The sequence below is a fragment of the Lagopus muta genome, chromosome 2 (assembly GCF_023343835.1).
Source record: "Lagopus muta isolate bLagMut1 chromosome 2, bLagMut1 primary, whole genome shotgun sequence".
Classification (NCBI taxonomy): Eukaryota; Metazoa; Chordata; class Aves; order Galliformes; family Phasianidae; genus Lagopus; species Lagopus muta.
The window spans coordinates 96322901-96343771 of record NC_064434.1 but is presented as its reverse complement, the minus strand read 5'-3'; the positions used below and the strand labels follow the sequence as shown (position 1 = coordinate 96343771).

At 44.6% G+C, this 20871-nt stretch overlaps 2 protein-coding genes across 11 annotated transcripts in view; both read right to left on the bottom strand.

Annotated features, from left to right (window-relative positions):
* Nucleotides 1–1364: 1364 nt before the first annotated feature.
* Nucleotides 1365–14135, bottom strand: LAMP5 (lysosomal associated membrane protein family member 5). 4 transcript variants are annotated; one of them, XM_048938316.1, is made up of 8 exons: nt 14056–14135; nt 12341–12761; nt 10812–10904; nt 10419–10591; nt 10196–10327; nt 10016–10121; nt 8515–8703; nt 1365–2555 (listed from the first exon to the last, which is right to left on the bottom strand). In XM_048938316.1, the coding sequence occupies exons 3-8, from the start codon at nt 10849–10851 to the stop codon at nt 2377–2379; spliced, it is 819 nt and encodes a 272-aa protein (XP_048794273.1). In that variant the 5' UTR covers nt 10852–10904; nt 12341–12761; nt 14056–14135; the 3' UTR covers nt 1365–2376. The 4 variants fall into 4 exon arrangements, with proteins under 4 accessions (XP_048794273.1, XP_048794274.1, XP_048794275.1 ...); XM_048938317.1 differs by having other exon boundaries at nt 10812–10907; nt 12342–12761; XM_048938318.1 differs by lacking the exons at nt 12341–12761; nt 14056–14135 and having other exon boundaries at nt 1365–1960; nt 2344–2555; nt 10812–12329.
* Nucleotides 14136–14198: 63 nt separating this feature from the next.
* The window catches only part of PLCB4 (phospholipase C beta 4), a 241677-nt gene continuing 235004 nt past the window's right edge, over nt 14199–20871 (bottom strand). For all 7 annotated transcript variants that reach the window (XM_048938282.1, XM_048938281.1, XM_048938284.1 and 4 more), the window contains 2 exons: nt 18859–18895; nt 14199–16066 (listed from right to left, as the gene is read on the bottom strand). In XM_048938282.1, coding sequence (XP_048794239.1) covers nt 15978–16066; nt 18859–18895 — 126 coding nt within the window. In that variant the 3' untranslated portion in view covers nt 14199–15977. The remainder of the gene's footprint in view (nt 16067–18858; nt 18896–20871) is intronic.

The window sequence follows — 20871 nt, the reverse complement described above, 5'->3', positions numbered from 1 at the left end:
GAAACTGTCCCTAGGATGAAGCCAGAGCCAGTCAAAAGCAGCACATAACCAACACCACTTACCTCGTGCTCCTGTTGTCACTAATAGTGCATTTTCCTCAGCTCACCCATTCTACAGCCATTCACAAATACTTGTAACTGCAGGAGCAGAGGCCAGGGCATTTATTGGCAGCATAACTCCCTTCCTCAGAAATACATCAAAAATTATAATGAAAGTTCTATTCATAAGTACTTTGGAAGTCCTTAACAGCTGTTTCAGTAAGTACTTAATTACTACAGGTCCTTATAGAGCTTTAGTAGGTTGATGAGTTCCTCGAATTTATGCACGTTCTACCATGTGTTCATAAACAACCACAAAGCAAAGTGTTTGTTTGGTTTGCAGCTAACTCGTGATAAGCCATCTATGACTAGAAACTAAACACAAACTGAAATGCAAAAAACTTAAAAATAAATGAGCTCACAGTGGAAGCACTGCCATCCTCAAGTTACTGCAGACAGCTTTCTGTACTGCTAAAGAATTTCAAAAAAGTAGTTTGGAAAATCATCAGTTGACGGAAAATTCAGTAACTTAGCAAAAATATGGTTTGAACTGAAAGATGTAAAGAGTTCTCTGTGGAGATGTAAAGCAAGCATGGATGGGTTACCCAAATCTTCAGTCTTCTATATCAGACCTTAAGTCAGCCACATTGGCATCATACAGTGAAAAGCCAACAGCTTCTGCACTGCCCACACCCTGGTTTGTGCCTCACCAGGTGGCCCTTTGGCATTACAGATGGTGGTACTGCAGACTGACAGCCACTCTTCCACTGTAGCACAGCAGTGCTTTAATTTTATTATTGTCACATGGCTGGAAAAACCAACCCAAGCATACTTTTGCTGTAAATACATCTCAATCCAAGCTACAGTTTCAACACTGAACTTACTACTTTTCTTAGAAGAGAGAGTTGCTGATTTGGATCAAGCAGAAGATGTTATTTCCATTCCCTTAGCTAAGACAAGGCCTGAGGAGCCAAGGGAAGACAAAGGTTGCAGTGGGAAGCGGGTGGTACCAAATAAAACATGCCATCACCCATAACTCACATAAGAAAGAAGTGGCTGAGATCAGAACACTGGAAATGGCCTATAGGCAACACAACATCAAGCACCCACAGAATACATCACCAATCCATCTGTGGCCTATAGGCAACACAACATCAAGCACCCACAGAATACATCACCAATCCATCTGTACCAAAATACTGCTAGAACAACAATCTACACTGAATAGCATTCCATCTGACTGCCCATTGTCACACCTGCCCCCCTCAGGTACCACAGATCTGGCACAAAGTATTAGAGCATTTCAAAATAACAACGGAAATCAAGTACGCTATATGTACATGTTTTAATTCGTTTAAAAATGGCCTACATTTCAAGTTAGATTCCAAGAGTTTCCTTACATTTTTTCTGTTACGTTAGATTATACCTGAATAATCTGCATAGTAACGTGAATAGTTCTGTTTTCTTTTTTGTTTGTTTCTGTCTCACTGTGAAGGTATCAGTTGCAAGTAGCAATGTAACATCTCAACAATCACAATACGTGCAGAATGTCCAGCCAGAAGCATTTCTCAGTTGACTTGCAGTAGCATGGCTCTTTATAGTTTGTGTATCAATACTCTTTTTTGTGTGCGTTTCTTTTGTTTGTGTGTTAAGTTTAAGTTAAATTTAATTCAGATGTGGCGCAGGAAGCAAAAACAAATTTTCCTCACTCCCCCTCACGTGTGGGGTCAGTTCCTCAGCTGGCTGCAGTACTACAGTATACAGCAGCTTGAGGATCTGGCCTGAACTTTTCCGGACACATCCCCATACCTTTTTGTGATTTCCTTAACATGAGTGCAAATGCCAGCAATGTGTTTGGAGCCCCTTTCTCAGAGGACCTTAATGAAGTCCACGCGATGGCCAAGTCCCCCCAGTCCTGCTCTCTGGAAATACACAAACACAGAGGGTGAACAGATGCCAAGAGCAGCGATGGGGAGGTAAGAATCCCTTGAGGAATAAAGAAAAAAGGAAGAAACAAAACCATTTTGCCCCTTGTGGTAGACTTTGACACATGAAGTACTTGTCTGCAGGTGTCTAGTTCAGCTGATGAAGAAGGTATTCACAGCACCTACTGCCACACACAGAGTCCTGAAATCAGACATGCTTAATTGTCTTATGGAGACAGCTGAGTCTGTGCACTCACTATAGAGAAGCTTAACCTCCTCTGTCTCCACAAAATACCTGCAGTTGGGTGTTGTGAATACCATCTCTTCCTCCCCCATAACCTTTTCTCTCCCAAAGAAAAAATTGCTTTTGCTTTGTCTACCTGATGAATATCCGTGCTGCTGGGTCCTGTCGCCTATCCCATGTGTTTGTACTGAGATCTGTCACGAGGAATTTGCACTTGGTTGGCTGTGAGCTTATGGTGGATGTGGTAAACACAGAGGGTTATCACAATAACCAACCCCAGTATCAGGCCCAAAATCAGAGGCAGGGTTTCTTCTAACTGCTCCCTCTGGTCAACCGGGCACTTGTGTTCTGCAAGGGGAAAAATGAAAGGGAGATAAAGAGAGAAATGAGTGAGACATGGCAAATATTGGAGAAGCTGTCCTGTAGAAGTCAGCTGCACACCAGGATCCCTGCATAGCAAAAATAGCTACACCAACAAAGAGAGACAGCAGCAGTCATCAGAGTCCTGGGGAGAAAATCAATTGCTTTGGAGGAAACTGAAATCACAAACAGCACAGGTTTGGAGGGAGAGGAAGAGTCTTTTACCATGCCAGCTGACACAGTGGAATAAAGTGCTTTCAGACCATAAACTATTCTTCAAAGCTCTGCCATCCTAATAGAGCACCAGCACTGGGATCAGGACAGCAAGAGCAAGCTTCCTCACCCTGTTCTGTTTATTTAGAGACCATGAAGGTGATAATCACAAGGCCTTGACTTCAGCATGCCTTAAACCTGCATCAGTCTGACCCTGCTTTTACTAAAAGGGTTTTTCCCCTCTGCCTGTGGGCTGATAGACCCACCAGCCCCTATCCCCTCCCTGCGAGCTGCCTGAGGGCAGCGTCCCAGTACTGGAGAGCACTGCACTTGTGGACAAGCAGCATCACAGCAGCCACTCTTGTTTGTCAAATACAGAAAAGGACGAACAGAAGCACCATGAGCCTCCCTTCTGGTTTACCCCCGGCCTGCAAATCCTCACCATCATTCAATAAACCCCTAGAAAATTATCACTGCAGTATGGGAAAACACTTCTCTATTTAGCTTGCAAATGCAAAGTCACCAAAAGTGGAAAACAGTATCCTTTTAATTCAGCTCCCTTATGCTGCCACAGCCTATTACAGGCAATAGGTTCATGATTTACTTGCTTAAAATCTCACTTGTCCATGCTGATGCTCAGGCAGTACTGGTGGTGCCAAGGTGGGGCTGCCATACCAAAACAAGAATGCCAGCCCTTAAGAATAAATCTATCAGTACAGCAGGGACAGTGCTCCAGTCCCCAGCTTCTCTTATTCACTGTGCCAGAATTCTACTGTCAACAATGGAAGTAGAAGTAAGTTTCTATAAGAAAGAGGCAGAAAAAAGAAGTTATGTCAGACACACTCAAAAAAGGGCACCACGAAGTCCTCCCATCATGAGACACCAAATGGGTTCCCCTAGCAGCTGATGCAATGCAGCAAGATGCAGAGATCTGGAATAGCTAGAATAGCAAACACTGCAACCTACTCTTTTAAAATACCTACTGCTAGAAGCAGGAAAAACCATGACACCTTTCAGCACAAGCAGGAGAGGACAGCAGGGATGTAACTGTATTTCCAGTGCTGCCAGCACCTCTGGAGACACACCGCCTTCCAGAGCGGAGCACACATCCCCGCAATGCGTTTGGGAACATTTCAAGCCACAAATAAAGTGAAACATAAAAGCAAAAGTGAGATGCAGTCTGACAAGGAAGTATTCTTTCAGTTCCAGTTGCTCACTGTTCCATCAGAGGAGCAATTAATCACTGGGACTGTTACAGGCGGTTCAGCAGTTGCTGCAATGCAGGGGTTTTGTTTGTAGTAAGAAGAAAGGGGAACAAAACAAAACAGAAAAGATAGAAAACCAAATCGGGTTCCCAGAGCTCTATGGAATTCCCTCCAGTTCAGGATGGTGAGGCCTGACTGGGCTCACAATACTGAGCAGAGCCTCAGCAGCTGCTTGGTACCAACTGCAGGAACAGCTGTGGTCAGATCTGACCCCAACTGCGCATAGGCGCAAAGAAGCAGATGGGTAAGCACTCTGCTTAAATACTACAGAGCACTGCAACAAGTCTGCTGTAACCCCAGCTGAGGGCACCCACCTGTGCTCAAACATGGCAGGTTTGCCCACACTCATTTCCTTAAACAGGAGCAGTGCTGGATTTTCAGAAGAACAGGGTCAATGTGAAATTCTGTGGGCAGAGCAAAAGCCCAAGCCAAAAGCCCTAGGACTAACCCAACTCTCAAGCACCTGCATTTCTACCTACTGCAAAAGCAAATTGGTACAAAGCACAACATTTATCAGAAGACATAGCCAAAACTCACGTCCACAGGCTGTATTTAAGTCTCTGAGTCACAACTCACAAAGGTGTCAGTTCTTGCAAGCAGCCACGGAAGATAGCTCTTTTTCATGACACTTTTTAAAAGAGGATTATAAGAAAATAAAAATACACCAACAAGAAAAAATAAAAAAATAAAAAAGAACCAAGGCAAAGCTATTGCTCTCCAGCAGCACACCGCATAGCATGCTGCCCCCCAGCCAGGTATTGCAGGCAGCCAGGCACCTACCTTCACCCAAACACATCCACTCTGTCCCACTGGAGCTGCTCACTGACACCTCTGCTCTCAGAGCATAGGGAAGTGGGGCTGAGCTGCAGGGAGCCCAGCAGGAAGGTGCCCAAAGCACTAAGCACAGCACCATCTGATCAGCACTACAGCTACTGTGAGCTCAGGAGATGAATTTTGTACTTTAACACCATATGAACACTGCATTCATATTATAATACATCTTTTCACATCTGTAACTCTATCCTTCAACATCAATACTGCACTTTCATCCTTAGAAGATAAGGCAATGCAGATGCTGAGGCCTGCAGTCCTGCAAGGATGCAGCAGCAGGTGCTATTCCCACCCTGTCAGAAAAGATGTGTGTCAGAAAAAAAGAGTGCAGGACTTACAGGCAGTGCCACACTCAGGCATCTGACCTGAGCAACCCTAGCGTGGGCAGAAGCACTGCTCAGTGCACAGCAAATTAAAAACTGTCACTTTAAACACACCTACACATTATATCAATAGTTTCTGCAGGAAAACAGCCCCTTTCCATTTCATTTTCCCTGTGATTTTGGTTCAGGTCACACAGATCTCAGCATTTTCCCAAACTGCTGAGGTTTCCACTCAGTTCAGCAGGGTGCAAAGGTTCCCTGGGAATCCTCACTATGCAGTAAGTCAGGGTGATGCCACAAGGTTGGCTGCCCCCCGGGACCACCTCATAGCCCCATACAGAGCTGCAGGAGGATGACAAAGGATGCACCCAGGTGTGCTCTATTCCTTTGTGCTGAGACTCCTCAGGCAGCACGAGGCACCGCAGCTCACGTACCGCCACGGTTTCTATGGTGAATGCTCGTCCAATTTCAGCAGTAGGCTACAAAACCACTCACCAGGCCCATTTTCTTGTTTCAGCCTCCTTCGGCAGAACAAACAGCAGTAAGGAAAAAAAAAAAAAAATAAATTTAAAAAAAAACCATCAGACAGCATTTTTCCGCAGTCACAACTGCAAGCCCAAGATCTGGTGCAAGGGCTGTGAAACGGATGGAAGAACAGCCCGGCAGTGCTTGGCATGGCAAGATGGATTTTTGAGGTGGGTTTTTGTAAGCAATTTGGGTTTGTTTTTTTTTTTTTTTTTTTTTTTTTTTTTTTTTTAAAAAAAAAAAAAAAGGCAGCCTTGTGCTTTTTAGCTGTGGCCCTACGCCTCACAAAGGGGGGCTGCCCTGAGAAAACCGCTCACATTTGGGGCTGCTTAGGAGGAAGACGACCCATTGCCTGCCTCTGGATTCCAGTGCGCCTGCATTTTGGAGGATTTTCATGGAAATCAAAAGAGTTTGTGTGGCTCCTTCTCCCCTCTAGATGCTCTCCTCTCACTCTCTTGCTTTAGTTCTCTTTTTGCTGATTTTAAAGCTGAAGAAATGCACACTTTCTGTTAAAAAAAGAATCCCAATTTCAGAATGAAAAATTCTGCTGCTTTCATAGAATGGCCTACATTAGAAGGGACATTAAAGACCTTCTACACTGAAAAGCGTAAAGGAGTATCTATATGTCCATGTGCTGGTTGAAAGCAGTATCTTAAAAAAATAATAGTAATCCCAGCACTTCTGGCATTCAAAAAGTGAAAGTAATCTGATCACTGCAAGTTCCTTAATCTCCTCCAGGCAGGACAACGCGAGGATGAATGATGAGTCCGTTGCCCACCACTACTTTGCAGTGTAAGACGATTCTCCCGCTCTAGCAGGTCTCATTCTCTGGTAAAAAAAATATTTTAAAATGTTCTGTAGCTTGTCCATAATTAATAGGAATTTTACCTAATGGGAAATTAATGAACCAAAAAGGAGAAGGCTAATTACTGTAATTTCAGATTGGCAGTGATTCTCAGACCCCACAAAGGATCTCGTTCTGCCATGCATGTGGTGAGCACACAGCAGACTGCGGGGCTGTGCCGCAGCCAGGGCTGGAGCTCCGCTCTTAGACAACCACTATCCAGCATTCCTGGCCATCCTTTCCAGGTGCTCCAATGGAATTACATCAAAAGAGGTAATTTAATAACAAGAGGAACAGCAACAAACCAGAAAGCTTGCCCAAGGCAGAAATAGTGCTCAAAAGGAGGAATTCCCCACATGCATTTTAGAATTGCAACATCAGCTGAGGTCTCCCCATGACCTGCATAAAATGAGCAAACCAAGCCATACAGTAATAATAAATACCAATAACGAAATAGAATATTTACAGACTGATACCAAAAGAGCCTATCACAAGAAGAGAAGCTATCCCCTTTGGCAACAAATGCAGAGCCTGATTGCTGTAACTGCGAGCTATCACGCTCCAAGCGCAGTATCACACTGACACTGCAGCACAGCTTCAGCCCCATTCTGTGTATTTTAAACACCCTCTTACCTTCAGTCTGTCCAGCCAACCCCCAACTGAAGGGAGTCTGGATCTCTAGGAACAAGAAAGGACGAAGACATGCAACAAAAGTGATAGCAGACTATGGAGTTCTACCTTTTTTTCCCTGCAGCTTATGCAAAAATATGATGCTATTTCTACAGAAAAAGAAAAAAAAAAAAAAAAAAACAGAGCATATTTGTTACACAGATAAAAACAATTCCATCCAAAACTGGCCTTACCATGAGTAACTCAGACCTGGGGAGCACTGCCAGAGCCAGAGCACACAATAGCAAGCATTTACTACAGCGGGGAAAGGAACGTGAGTCACAAAGCGCTCAGCATGTGTTCCGCAGTATTTCCCACATGCCAAATAATAAAGGCCTATGATTTCAATGCTGAGCTTGAAAATAACACTACCATCTTCTAAGCCTGCTGTTAAAAGATTTGGCTATTACAATTTTCTCTTGCAACTCATTAAAACAATGGTGTTAAATATTTTGCTAAAGCAATACTATAACAAAGGACCTGGTGTTGAAGCACAAATACTTAGAGCAACATGCTCATCCAACCCGAGGGAAACCAAAGGTGAAAGCTATGGAAAAGGAGCTCCACATCTTCCTCAGGATAAACGTGTCATTATAATCCCTGAAGGCAAATCTCAAGGCAGGCAGCTCATTGCATCAAGAAAGACCAAAGCTTTACGGCTTTCTCCTGAGCCACTGCATCCATCCAGCTCCTGCCACCCTCATCTGCTCCTCACGCAGACATCCCCAAGCACCAACCTTCCTCCAGACCCCACAAACCATTAGCACAGGGACTGCACACAGGGACACGTTGAACTTCAGCCCACCTAGCACAGCAGCAAACACTGAAGCAAAAACTTCCTGCCTAAACCAAGAACACAGGGAAGACCACCAGCATCTGGAGGTCTCTTGCCAAGTTCCTCCTACACTTCTATCATCCTTGACATGTACATCACAAACACTTCCCAATCTTCCCTCAACGTGCTGTGGCTCAGGACCCTGGAGCTGTCCTGTAAGCAGCTCTGGTGACGCTGAGGAGACCCTTCTACCCCATGGGGCTCCCTGGGGACTGGCTGCCAAGCCAGCTAGATGGGGTCTTAAAAAGCTAATGCTTGTGCCATGACAGCTTGTGCAGCAGCCAAACAGCTGGGCTGAACTCGTAGAAGTTGAAGTCCATCCAAGGACCACTGGCAACCCACCCCAAGGAGGCGATAGCGTTGCAATAAAGATGGGACCCAGGTTCCTCAAGGAAATAAAGAGCCATGGAGACACAAGACACGTCTTCATCCCATGCCTTACCTTCACTGAAGACAAAATCCGCAGTGATGTCAAAGGGCTGGATGCGGACTTCAGACAACAAGAGCTGCACAGACTTCTGGTGATCACTGGAGATGAGGGAGATTGTCTGCTGTGCCTGGCACTCATAGGACTTCCCCGCTGGGGTGACCAAGGCAGAGAGCCGATGGGAACTGGCTGTGTGCTTCCCAGCTGCCAAAGAGCAGAAAGAGCCAAGGTCAAGCCCTGCCTCTGGAGGAACCAATGTGACTTTATTATAACAAAGCTAATACACTGAACACTGGGTATGCCACATGGTGGCTGAACGCTTCAGTGCTCTCAAAGCAGCATTTCTCCTGGGACAGCACCATGCAGTCTGCACGACTCCCCCATGCAGCTGGGACAATACCCACTCTGCAGCCACCTGGTCACAACTGCTTCCACAGGACTTGAAGTCCATAAAGCCATAGGTAGGGTGGGTATTGATGCCCGTGCAGGCAACAGCTTCAGACTGTACTCATGCTCCCTGTGTTTGAGAAAGAGCAATTCCAGCAGCTGTAATTCAACCCTGAATTCAGGTGGAATCAGCAATGCAGTTTGAGGGTCTTACTGCAGAGCAACATAGGCCATAACATCCTTCCCAAAAACAAAGGTGGTTATTTCACCAAAGTATAAATTACAAGAGAATAGTTTCTTATTATTTCAAGCATGTTTCACAAAGGAAAGTGGAAAGCAGCTCAGCAAGGTGGAATAAGGGAAGCCTCCCACTTTTCTGCAGCCCTTTGTTCCCCTCCAGCAGCAAAGAAAGGCAGCGTTTTGAATCCGCAGAGGGTGCTGAGCCACTGTCACCACCATATTCTGGGGACACAACCAGTAAGGGGGGAAAAAAACAACTGGGAAATACAGCTCGATAACCAGCAAGTCTCATGCCATAAACTCATCATGCACAGGGCACTGGAGTTTGAAAGCCTTGCTGAAGAGAAAATAATCACGAAGGACAATATTATAATTTTCAGTGCAAGATGACTCATTTCTGAACAGAAGAAAGATAAAACTCAAACAAAAGCCAAAAGAAAGGAAACCCACTGAGGGATGACTCGACCGCTGTCAGGTGTGGATGCGCTAAGAACATCGACGTCCGTTTCATCACTATCAGGGGGAAACCGCTGCTTTTCCCACCTACTCAACAGCCATCAGGACGGATTTAAAAAGTAGCCTCACAGGCTGCTGCGGGAGCCAAGCACCGCCAGGACGGAGGCAGGGCCGGAGCCGCTGTCCCCGCACTCCCGGACGCCGCGGGAGGGCTGTGGGCAGAGCTACAGCTCGGCTCTCCCTTCCGCCGCAACCGCGGGCGATTATAAACGCAAATACAAAATAAAAAAGGGAAAAATGAATACGGGGTTCAGAAGCGGCACCCGGTCGCGAGTTGTCGGGCGGGTGCGTTCCCACCCCTCCTCCCTCCCCTCCCGCCCCCACGCTACCGGTCCCCAGATGCGCTTTGCAGCGCTGTGCTCTGGGCGCTTACGGCTGACGGCATCCTTGAAGTAGGTGCGCTCCGAGGTGTCATAGGCGAACTGGATCCGGCTGAGCCTCCAGAAAGCCTCCGGCCCGCGGGACGTGTTGTGCCCCTCCTGCGGGGACAGGGTTGGTCAGGGCCCCGCAACGCGGCCGCGCACCTCCCGCACCTGCGGGGACAGTCCCGTACCTTCAAGAAGAAGAGTTTGAGGGTGTACGCCCGCTCCAACCACGAGATCTCCAGCTCCGACTCGTTGGTGCCGCACTTGCCCTTCATCTCGGCGCCCCGCGACAGCGGGATGTCGGCTTGCTCCGTGATCAGCTGCCAATGGGGAGCGGGGCTCAGACGGGTGACCCCGCGGCCGCCCCCCAGCCCCGCCGCCCACCCGAACCGCTCCCTCGGCCCCACTCACGTCCACGTAGTTGCTTGCCCACACGTCGTAAGGGACGATGAACTTGGCGGCGAATTCCGCCATGAGGCACGTCGTCCTGTTCTCCCGCACCACAAAGATATCCTTTTCGGGGTTAGGGGAGAGCCCGGAGAGGTTTTCAACTTCTTGCTCGGCAGCCAGACGAGCCACGGAGTCTGCGGGTACAGAGGAGCTGAGCGGCAGCCCCCGGCCCTTCGCCCCTCCGGCCGCCCCCACGACCCGACTGCCCTGTCGAGACGGAGCGGGCGCTGGAGCGGCCGGTGGCGGTGAAGCAGGACCGGGGCTAAGCGGCACCGGAACTGTTTCAGCGCCGGCTGCATCGCGACATGGCTCCGGGTCGCGACGGAGGGGCGAGTGGGGTATCGTGGTACTCACGCAAGAGCAAGAGCAGCCCCGGGAGGCGCCCCGCGGCCATCCTCCCTGTTCGGCCCGGCGTGCCCGCGGCGGCGGCTGCTCCGAGTGGGTCCGCTCCGGAGGAGAGGAAGAAAAAAACAAAGGGAAAAGCAATTCGTAAAAAGCTCCAGCCCCTCCTATCCGAGGAGCCGCACAAGCTGCTAAAGCGCTCCGACGCGGAGTGCCGGGGAGGAGGGATAGGGAAGAGTGTGTGGGTGTGCGGGGAGGGGGAGGACGGGAGGAGGGGAGATGCCGGCGGTGATGGAGGTGCCAACGCTGAGGGACGGGGCGGTGCGGTAAGCGGAGCCGGGCTTCCCCTGGGCGGCGCTCGGCGGAGGGGCTCGCGGGGATCCCCGCGGGGATGCCGGCAGAGAGCGGGGACCTCGGGCAGGCGGCCGGGGGCTGCCCGACAAGCGGTCGGAGCGGGGCTGAACGCGGCCGGAGCCGCCGTTCGCGGGATGCGAGCAGCTAAACCGGGACGGCGGCCGTCCTCCGCGGATGGAGGAAGGGTTATGTAGTCCAGGCTGCTCACGGACCGGCAATAATTTCGTCGAAGGCGAGCAGCTGCTTAGCGTGTTAATTTAGAACGAAACGGGCAGCTATTTTTGTACGGCAGTGTCAGGAGTGAGGCCGGCACCCTTTTGTAGAGGGCCGGGGGCACACCTGAGATCTCGGGCCAGCGCTCACCGGCAGCACCCACGCCGCCGGGGAGGCGTGCTAGGGCTAGAGGCAAAGGGGCATTTCGGGCACGCTTCGGCACCGAGCAATGGGTACGCAGGCAACAGCGCTGCGGCCGCCCCGGGCTGAATTCCCAACAACGGTTCCCTCTTCTACCCCAGCTCGACTGCGCGACCGGCGCTCCTGGCGGAGCTGCCCGCAGCACGGCCCTTCCAGCCGCCCTTTTCGCCTTCCCCATACCGCTAAGCGATATGGAAATACGAGTTTTCTGCCTCGCACAGGGAGTGCTACAGCGTGATGCCACCCTCGATCACAAAGCTACGAAGAGAAGGGCGCGCCCCACTCCTTACAAGCCAGAAGAGTCACGATCAGCTATTAATGAATTGGGACCTATGAAGGATCCTTTTCCCTCCATAAAAAGAAGGGACAGCAGCTACTTGGAGTGCGTGGCCTTACACAGATTCACTAGTAATTCATTTTTCTAGTTCAGAAAAAGGAGTCTGGAAGAAGCACTCCCAAGCTGTGCATGAGGAGGTGTGCTGAGGTGAGTTCTGGCTGCTGGCTCTGGGAAGCTGCCCTTTCTTTGCCCAAGGATAACTGCAAAGAGGGATTGAGAGGGGTTTTCCTACTGAGAACTAGCTCTTCAAAAAATAAAAAGTTGCTGGAAAAACACATTGATTGATTGCAACTATTTCATTGAACTCCTTTCCCACATGCTACATTCTAAATATTGTTATTTTCTATATGTTTTGTTTAGCAATAAAGAATTATTTCTACCCCTCAGAACAGTTGTAGTAAACTATTTAGAGAAAAAAAAACAACAAAACTCTTACCTTCTCCAGGTGATCTTCTGAGCACATCAGACTGTATTTCTCTTAAGAGCTTAATGCCATGCCTTTTCAGGTCTTTCACTGAAGACTGCAGCTTTTAACTAGCCTCCACTCCATTCTCTAACGTCTTACTCAGTTTTAAATATTCCTGAAGTAGCTTTTAAGCCTCCAAATGATTGTATGATGCTGAGCAGCTGTCCCTCAACCCAGGAGGGCACTCAGAGAGTTGCTGAACGAGAGCAGCTGTGCCAGGGGCAGGGCAAGCCTGACCCACAGCCCTGAGTCCAGAACAAAAACTTCCTTGGCTTCAGCAGCACCCCCACTTCCAGCCTGCAGAGCAGTGTTCATGTGGCCTTCCGTAGCAAAAATAGAGCCAAGCAGCTCTGGGATGTGCTGCCCACTGCCAGCCCGTTCCTCAGGCAGCCTGCAAGGAAATCAGCCCATAAGGAATATTTTGTGGTTTGAAGAGTGCACTTGGACTGCACTCAAGTGGGATGGGTGGGGGGCTGTTAACTCACCTGTGTCACCTGTATTTGAACACAGGTGAGTCAATGACTAGCTCCCAGTTTAGTGGGAGTGAAAAAACCCTGTGCAGCCAAGGTGGTGTGACCTTCCCTCTCACAGCTGCACCAAATTTGTCCGAAGAAATCAAGCCAAGGAGAGTCTATCTTTTCCTTAGATGTAATTTTAGTGAAGTGGGATCCATTACTACAGTGGAGAGTGATATTTTAAATTGCTTTAACTCGGTATCAATGTTCAAATTGATTAGCCTATTTCATCTCAATAGAAATTCTCACCTCATTACGTTAGCAGCCAAACTTCAAATAATTTTTGAATCAAATACTACTTAAGCAGTATTTCAAAATACTTAGCTGATGGAATTCATCACTTAATTTCAAATTACTGTCTGCATTTTATGCTAAATTGTCAGTGGATGAAATAAGCGATGGCTATGGGAGCTGAGCCCGGATCAGAGGCTAACCCAGCTCTGCAGTTTCACAGCAACACATTTTCTCTCAGCCTCAATCAATGCCTCGCTCCTGGCTGAACAGCAACCACAGACTCAAACGGAGGCTGTGGACAGCCTTTTCTTCTCCTCCTAAAACAGCTGATTCCAGGATGTATGTGATACTTGTTAGAGAGTTATGACAGAGAGACTTGATTTGATTTGAAATGGGAAAGTGGACTGAAGCCAGGTCCTCTGTTTCCAGTTAATTCTTTAACGAAGTGCAGAGGTATGCAGTTAGGTTGGTAACTGAGCCTAGGAACACCAGCAATATTCAGTGCTTTGCCATTTCATTTCCTCTGTACTTGGTTTGTCGTTTCATTCTCCTAATTGGCTAGAAACCATTGTAGTAGGCACCAATACTAAATTCTAGCTCACAGCACTGCCTTCACCAGCTGTATTTTAGAAGATGTTTTTAATTAAGAAATAATAAAAATCACTGCCTTTTTTGAGCTGCCGAAACTTGCCCAGCATGCTCTGAAAATGCTCCCAGCTCCCTTTAGCACTTGAAAAGAGGACCAGCCACGCTCAGGGGCAGCAGGGGTAGCTGCTCCCAGCGCAGCCGTTCTGTGCACCCACACACAACTGAAACACCATGGATCATAAAGAGCTGGAGATGCATCCATCGGTGATGTGCATCAAAATGGGAATTTTAAATGAGCATCACAGCCTTGTTTACATCCTACCTTAAACACCTAAATACTTCACTGACCTCTCTCTCAGCTGTATTCTCGGGGTAGTGCTGCTACACTGTACTCAAGCTGTTCTGTGGTGCTGCAAAGACCAACGCTGCACAGCTCTTCTATCACTTAAAAGAAAAAAAGACTCATTTCAATAAATAAACTATGATATAAATATATTTACACTATGCACATTACAGGAAATACATCATATTAAAAAGTCATAGGGAACAATAACACCATCCCTGCAATCCACTGTTGGTCACAAATAGAGGTTTTGAATTTTAAGATTTTATTAGAGAAGTTGAAAGTTTCATCTCAGGACTGACAATAACATAATTATCTCTTTTCATTTATTTTGTTTATAGGAATATGTAGAATTCATTTGTACAGGCATATACAACAAATTAGGTGGTGCTTAGTACATTGAAATCAGGAATCTGATTTGTTCTAAACTACCATTTTTCCATGCAGTCATCTTCGAACTGGCAGCATGGAGAAGTTCCAAGCAGAATGCTTACATGCATTGTTTTGCAATAACTACAGCAAGCTTTGGAAACATGCAAATTAACACATTAGCAAATTGTTTTTGTATTTAATGGACATAAAAAGATTATTCCTGATATGAAATTCTGAAAATCTGCATAAATACTTTTGTGTAAAATTAAATTAGTTATGTACTTTTCTTTTACTAGAAGTATCAAGAATGCCCATGTAATTAATATACACACATACATAGAGAGACCTTTTTATGCTAAAAGTCTTTGTATTTAATCAAACAAGATTCTGTGCCATACATTTATTCAGTATTTACCAGCTAGTAGAATGACTGTGGTCACAGAGTAGGCATTACAGTCTTATTAGCGTTTGTATCACATGCAAACGTACTCTTAGCATTTCTGCTTACTAGTTTTATCACGTGGCAACACGTATGTGGTTTTTTTCCTACAATGTCATGGTTCTGAAGTGTATAAATACTTTTTACATTTTCACAGTTACAAACTTCTTGCAAAAGCCATTAAAACAATCTTTAAGTTACAATGAACTGTAATATCTGGGATCTGCAGCAACAGGATCAAAACGCAATTTCTGTACAAGCAACATACGATGTAAACTTTTCTTAAAGTGCCTAAAAACAACCCCTTGGAGCACTGAGCAATTTTGGCACAAATACACTGTATTTCCTTCATACTAACCGTTGCAGTAACTTACATAGGATATGTCTTCTTTCAGACATGACAGGGTTGATATGGCACTTGTGAATGACGTCACGATAGCAGAAATATCCCGTGAAGTTACTGTTACAGTTGGTAAATCTGATGGATGGCTTAGTACATACTGTACTTCAAAGATACACGATTTTCAATTGCTTACTGCCTGCTGCCTGAAAAATACTTTGAAATACAACTAAGAATTGCCCAGACTCTACTCATTAGAGTGATTGGGACCAATGTTATTACAGTGACCTAGAAAAAAGATCCAGCTGAATGGGCTTGATGACATCTGACAAGTCACTTGTTGGTATGTGGCAGCATGAGGTTTCTACATCATATAGCACACATGGGAACACAAATGGTAAATAACAACTTGACTGGAATTTTTTTGCCATATGAGATAATGTTAAAAATATCTATTGTGTTTCAATGCTCCAATTGTATAATTCTGATGCAGACAACCTGCCTGCTGAAATACCAAAAGGAATATAGGACGGGGTTTACAAACTCTTCATCTTCTGATTAGTGTTTTTCTGAAGAAAGGAAACTCTAATCATGGACATCTAACAATGGAAATTCAGTGCCCAGTGTTAAAACAAAACAATGCAAACTTAAAACTCTGTGGTCCATAGCTATACTTTCTATATTAAAAAATAAAATAAAATAAAAGCTGACTTTTCTACCTCTGCAATAACATTTTGAATTTTGCTCTCATTTCAAGGATGCTATGTTCTCCAACTTCAATTTGCATGTTGAGGCTTCAGACCACTGTTGCTGGCCTGCGATCCATCTCTGCTTCCAGCTTCACCATCTGCTGCATCTCCTTTGCCTGTATTCCAAAATAACCGCAGGAATCACTGCATTAGACCTTGTGTTCAGATTGAAGTCTGTTTTTGTGTGTTTTTTTTGGCATGTTTGTTTGTTTTTGTGTTTTTAATATGATAGCATCTAAGTGAAATACAGGCTAAACACACTAAACATATGAGTAATAACATTATGTGTCTTCCCCCTCCCACCAAGCCATTATGTTTCCAAAATCAGATGTCTGCTAATTAATGGAAAACATTTTTGATTTTATTCCAAAATGCATGGGTTGACTTTCTGAAGAAATACACAGTAAAACGCAAAAGCATCAATTTTGGGGGGAGGAGGGGATGAGGGGTGTTACTAGGCACATGCTGATTGAACTGTTTCTCCTGATCAGTAATATATCTGGGAATGTCTGCACAAACACTGCTGTGTGAGTACTGCCGTGAGCTTACTTCCTGAAATATCCAGACTTAATCCATGATCTGGGACTAAATTATTTCCTTAAAGACAACAAATGATCAAAATAAGTCAGTGTAACATCCTCCTTGCAATATGCAAGATAATGCTTGTTTTTGCTTTTTTTTTTTAAATAATCTTTATCTGGCCTTGAGAGCTTAATCGTTTTTTACTATTACAGACAAGGACTTTTCCAACTCAAGATTAGACTACTGCTACATGCCCTATATGGGATTACACACATTGAATCCACACGAAATTGCACCCAGTTGCACTCTGAGGAATCCAGCAATGAATCCAGCAACAAACTCTGCATGCCTCAGGCTTTGCAAGCAGGTTAAAGCATTGTGTACAAATGGTATTTGGCCTGGGAATCCTCTGCTTAGAAGGAGCTTGTAACATTTTCTTTCTCTCTCTCATACACACACACACTCATACACACTCATCCCTCCTGCAGCTCCTTGTAGATTGCATATAGTGCTTTAGTTTGAAATTCCATGGTTTGAAAGATCCAGGGAGTCCCCATCTCTTCATTTTCAGTGACAGCTCTCAATTTGGGAACATATTTAAATCCATAATTCAAAGGACTCTGAATAATTTGACCCAGAGGGCAAGTTATTTTCACAACCAAGTTTCTGAGGGTTAGGGCAGGTTTAGGAAGAGGAAGACCAAACAAATCTTTTCTCTCCAACTGCTTTGTATCTCTTAGGCAGGCTACTGGATTTTATTTAAGTCAACTGTCACAGAAAAACTTGTAAATGTTGCTTTGACAGGGAAATTTGATATACAAGTTCCCGCTCAAGTAGTCACCTACTCTGGATGAACACAGACATTTGCATATGTGAAAATGAGCAGATGCAGATCTAAAGTAATGAGATGCATAGCCATTCATCTGGCAAGGTAAATGTGCGCTTGTGCAGATGTGCTTTCTTGAACAATCTAGCCTTGTACTTTCATAATCATCACCATCATCTTGGGGAAAAAAAGTAATTATGATAATAGCAAAGAAACTGTCATAAATATGATTAAAAATTAATCAATGCTCTCCATTTAAATGAGTCAAAAGCTTGAAAGTAATGAAGAAATAATTTTAACATGGAGATGTGAAAACATAATAAATAAACCAATACGTACAACCTCTTCTGAAATGTTGGCTGTTTTTGCCTGTGTATGAAGTGCAATTCCAGCTAAAACAAAACTCTCTGTTTTTTCCTTAGTGACTCACACATTTTACGTTTTAGGCTTGTGACTTAACTGTCAGCACATTGTGTCCTATAAATATTCCACATGCCACTGTACGGTGTACAGAATTTTTTTAGAGATAACTTGGTTTCAAGGAACACATTAGCATAGGATCACGATGCCCATTTTTGCTAGTTTGAGGTCAGTTCTGATGGTGCATCCTGAGGCGCACACACAAACACAACACAATGAGTTTTTGGGAGGCAGTGTTAAAGCTCCGTGAATACATGAAGTTAACTGCTTGAAAGGTTCTTGCTCTCCAGTGAGATCTAAGACAGGCTAAGAACCACATTTATTAAAATAAAAATATATTCTCCTAGCCTGATGAATGCTTTTTCCTTCATTAGATGTCTGAAAATGAATGTTGGAAAAGTGAGTGCTGTCACACTCAGCGACAAAATATACAACTGTGTTATTAACTGAAGAAAATAATCCAGATCAGGCAATACTGTAAAACTGGATATTCAAGCTTAGTACAACTATCTCCCTTGGTATGACAAGGGTTAATCGAGATTTCTTGTGACTAGTCATTATTCAGAACACTACAGCAGCATAGCCACACAGAATAATTACTGTACTTTGTAATGCACTGGATTTTAAAGTGACTTTTAAAGTGCTGGAAGTCTTTTCTTCAGACACTAACAAGCTACTTCTACTGATCTATTCTATCCTTTGCTATCTTTAGCGTGCAATTTCTTATTTTATCATTGTATTAATATATGTGAGTACTGTCTATCAATGTTAGCAGTTAATCAAACGTATGTTAACACTACAGTAGTTTAACTTAGATCAATAGACACTGTTGAATACAATCTATAAAATCTGAACATATCTTCCAGTAACAATAGTATTGCACAATACAAGTTAATTTCTAAATATTTCTTATCTACATTGCTATTTGTATGCATTTGAATTGGAGGGGCTAAAGCAGAAAATACTGTTAATATTGTTTCAGGCTCAAATACCTGTGTGCAAACAAGATTAACACTGTGTTTACTATGTCAAAGGTACTTCCCAGTGGTTGCATTTACAAGGAAGGCTCCAACGATAATGACTGAATTTAGAAGGAAAGCATACTGAAATAATAGTTTGCTTATTATACATCCATCCTACCTTGTGTTTGAGACACTGCATGACAGGATTTCAAAAGCTGTTTGTACAAAAATAATAATGTCAAAATCGAGTAATACAACAAGAAGCAAATTAAATGAATGAAAACTGAAGTGAGACTAAAAAATTAATGCAAGAAAAACATACATAAAACAAAAATTTAAATCCGTAACAGTTTGTACTGAAGGCTGCTTCCACCCATAATTCTACTTACCTGCATTGTATATTTGCATGAAAAATGTCTTCATTTGTTTGATCAGGAAAAAAGCCCAACACTTCAAAATACGCATTAAACAAATACCACCTTTACCTCTATCCAACTAGCTTTCCCACATAAATACATACAGCAACAAAGCAAGACCTTGCCGGGGTTTGCATTGGTAGGGGCTGTAGGGGCTGAAAGGAAGCAGTCAGAAGAGCAGGTATGGAGGTATATGATGGATCAAATCAGAGTGGATTAAAAAGAGGTTAAGGAACCCTCCCCATGGTGGATGCCCCCACAAAAGAGATAACCAGAACACGAACAATTTTTCCTCCATTTAATCAGGGCTGATGTAAGCTGACCTCATCTCTGCACTAAAATGGAATACAAGCAGGATCATGTAGGCTGTTACTGTTTGCACAGCAGCGGAGGCTGTTACCCCAGGTAAGGGAAGAATCTAAAAGCTAGCAGAGGTGGCTCCTTTAATAATTCAGTTATTTCCCAGCAGCCTATCTTCCTTACACGTTTCCATTGCATTGTGGCTGAAAGCACAGCTGTAATCATTCCCTCTTGTCCTTATGCATTCAAACACTGGACCTAAAGCCCTCTGAAGCCAACAATGAAAGACACTACTGATAACATCTGTCTTTGTATCAAGCCCATCATTTTTTGTCAACTAGCACAGTTTACAGGGAGTTGTCTGTGATGCTTTCTACAGTAATGCCACAGATCCACTGTAATCCAATTGCCTCCCAGCTGTCTCCTTATCCCACCTTTCGTTTGTGTGCAGATATAGCTCAGGAGCAGACTGACGGACAGATCTAACAGCACTGGATATCATGGATGGCATCAACAGAAACCTTCTTAGGGAACAGACTAAAAATCTTTTCTTGTCCAGAAGGGAGATGGAGCAAGCTTACTTGCTGCTACTTGTGACCTTACTTGCTGTCACCACCCCACAAGCTAACTTGGTTGCAGCATATGGAGCTGTAAAACTCTCTTGTGGTAGCAGAAATATTTGATTTGCCCTCTTCCCTTTTCCTCTGCAAGATTACTTTAATTCATAGTATGTCTGCCAGAGAGTTCAAGCTCTAAAAAATGTAGTCACAAAGAAATAAGTGCCTAACCCTTGAAAGTAAAGGGTATTAAACACACCCCTTCTCTCCCATCTCACTGAACTGCTGGATATATTCCCCTTCCAGATTACACTTGTGTAAGTGCATTACTGCAAGTCTGTGTGATTATCACAGCTCTGCTGGCTCAATCTTTCAGCAAGGGAGCTGCTCAGAACAGTGTTGCTCCTACCAGAAATAAGATTAGAATTTTCCTTTCCTTGCCAAGTAGCTTTGTCAACTTTTGCTTTTTTTAAAAAAAGCTTATAAACAAGCAGAAAATAATAAGGTATTTTAATTAGGATGGGGTGCAGTAGTACAGATAAGACTCCCCACACTACTACACTTCTCTACAGTTCAGTCCAAACTAAAACGTCTCTTGGAATTCAGAGATGCTCTGAGCATTACGTCTAATTTCCAAGCAGCACTAGAAGTGTAGGTTCAAAAATGACAGAAACTTTAGGTATTTTTGGCAGAGTCATTAAAGTATGTATGGTGGACTTTTTTTATTACTGATACAGCCAATGAGCACCAGCGTGGCTGACTAGCTGAGTCTCTGGCTTTCACAGGCTTATATGAAACAAACTTGGTTCTTGTTATTATTTAAGTCACTTCACCTCTTCATTTTAACTCCCCAAATAGGTAAGTGATCATGACAAGGTCATCTTTCTCAGTCTGGTAATGATTTACACTTAGAAGTAT

Coding starts and splice junctions, on each gene's coding strand:
- LAMP5 (XM_048938316.1), bottom strand. CDS start 10,851: ATGGCCGCGGGGCGCCTCCCGGGGCTGCTCTTGCTCTTGC. Junction 10,592..10,811: donor GGGGCTGCTCTTGCTCTTGC/GTGAGTACCACG, acceptor CTGTACCCGCAG/ACTCCGTGGCTCGTCTGGCT. Junction 10,122..10,195: donor TCAAACTCTTCTTCTTGAAG/GTACGGGACTGT, acceptor CTGTCCCCGCAG/GAGGGGCACAACACGTCCCG.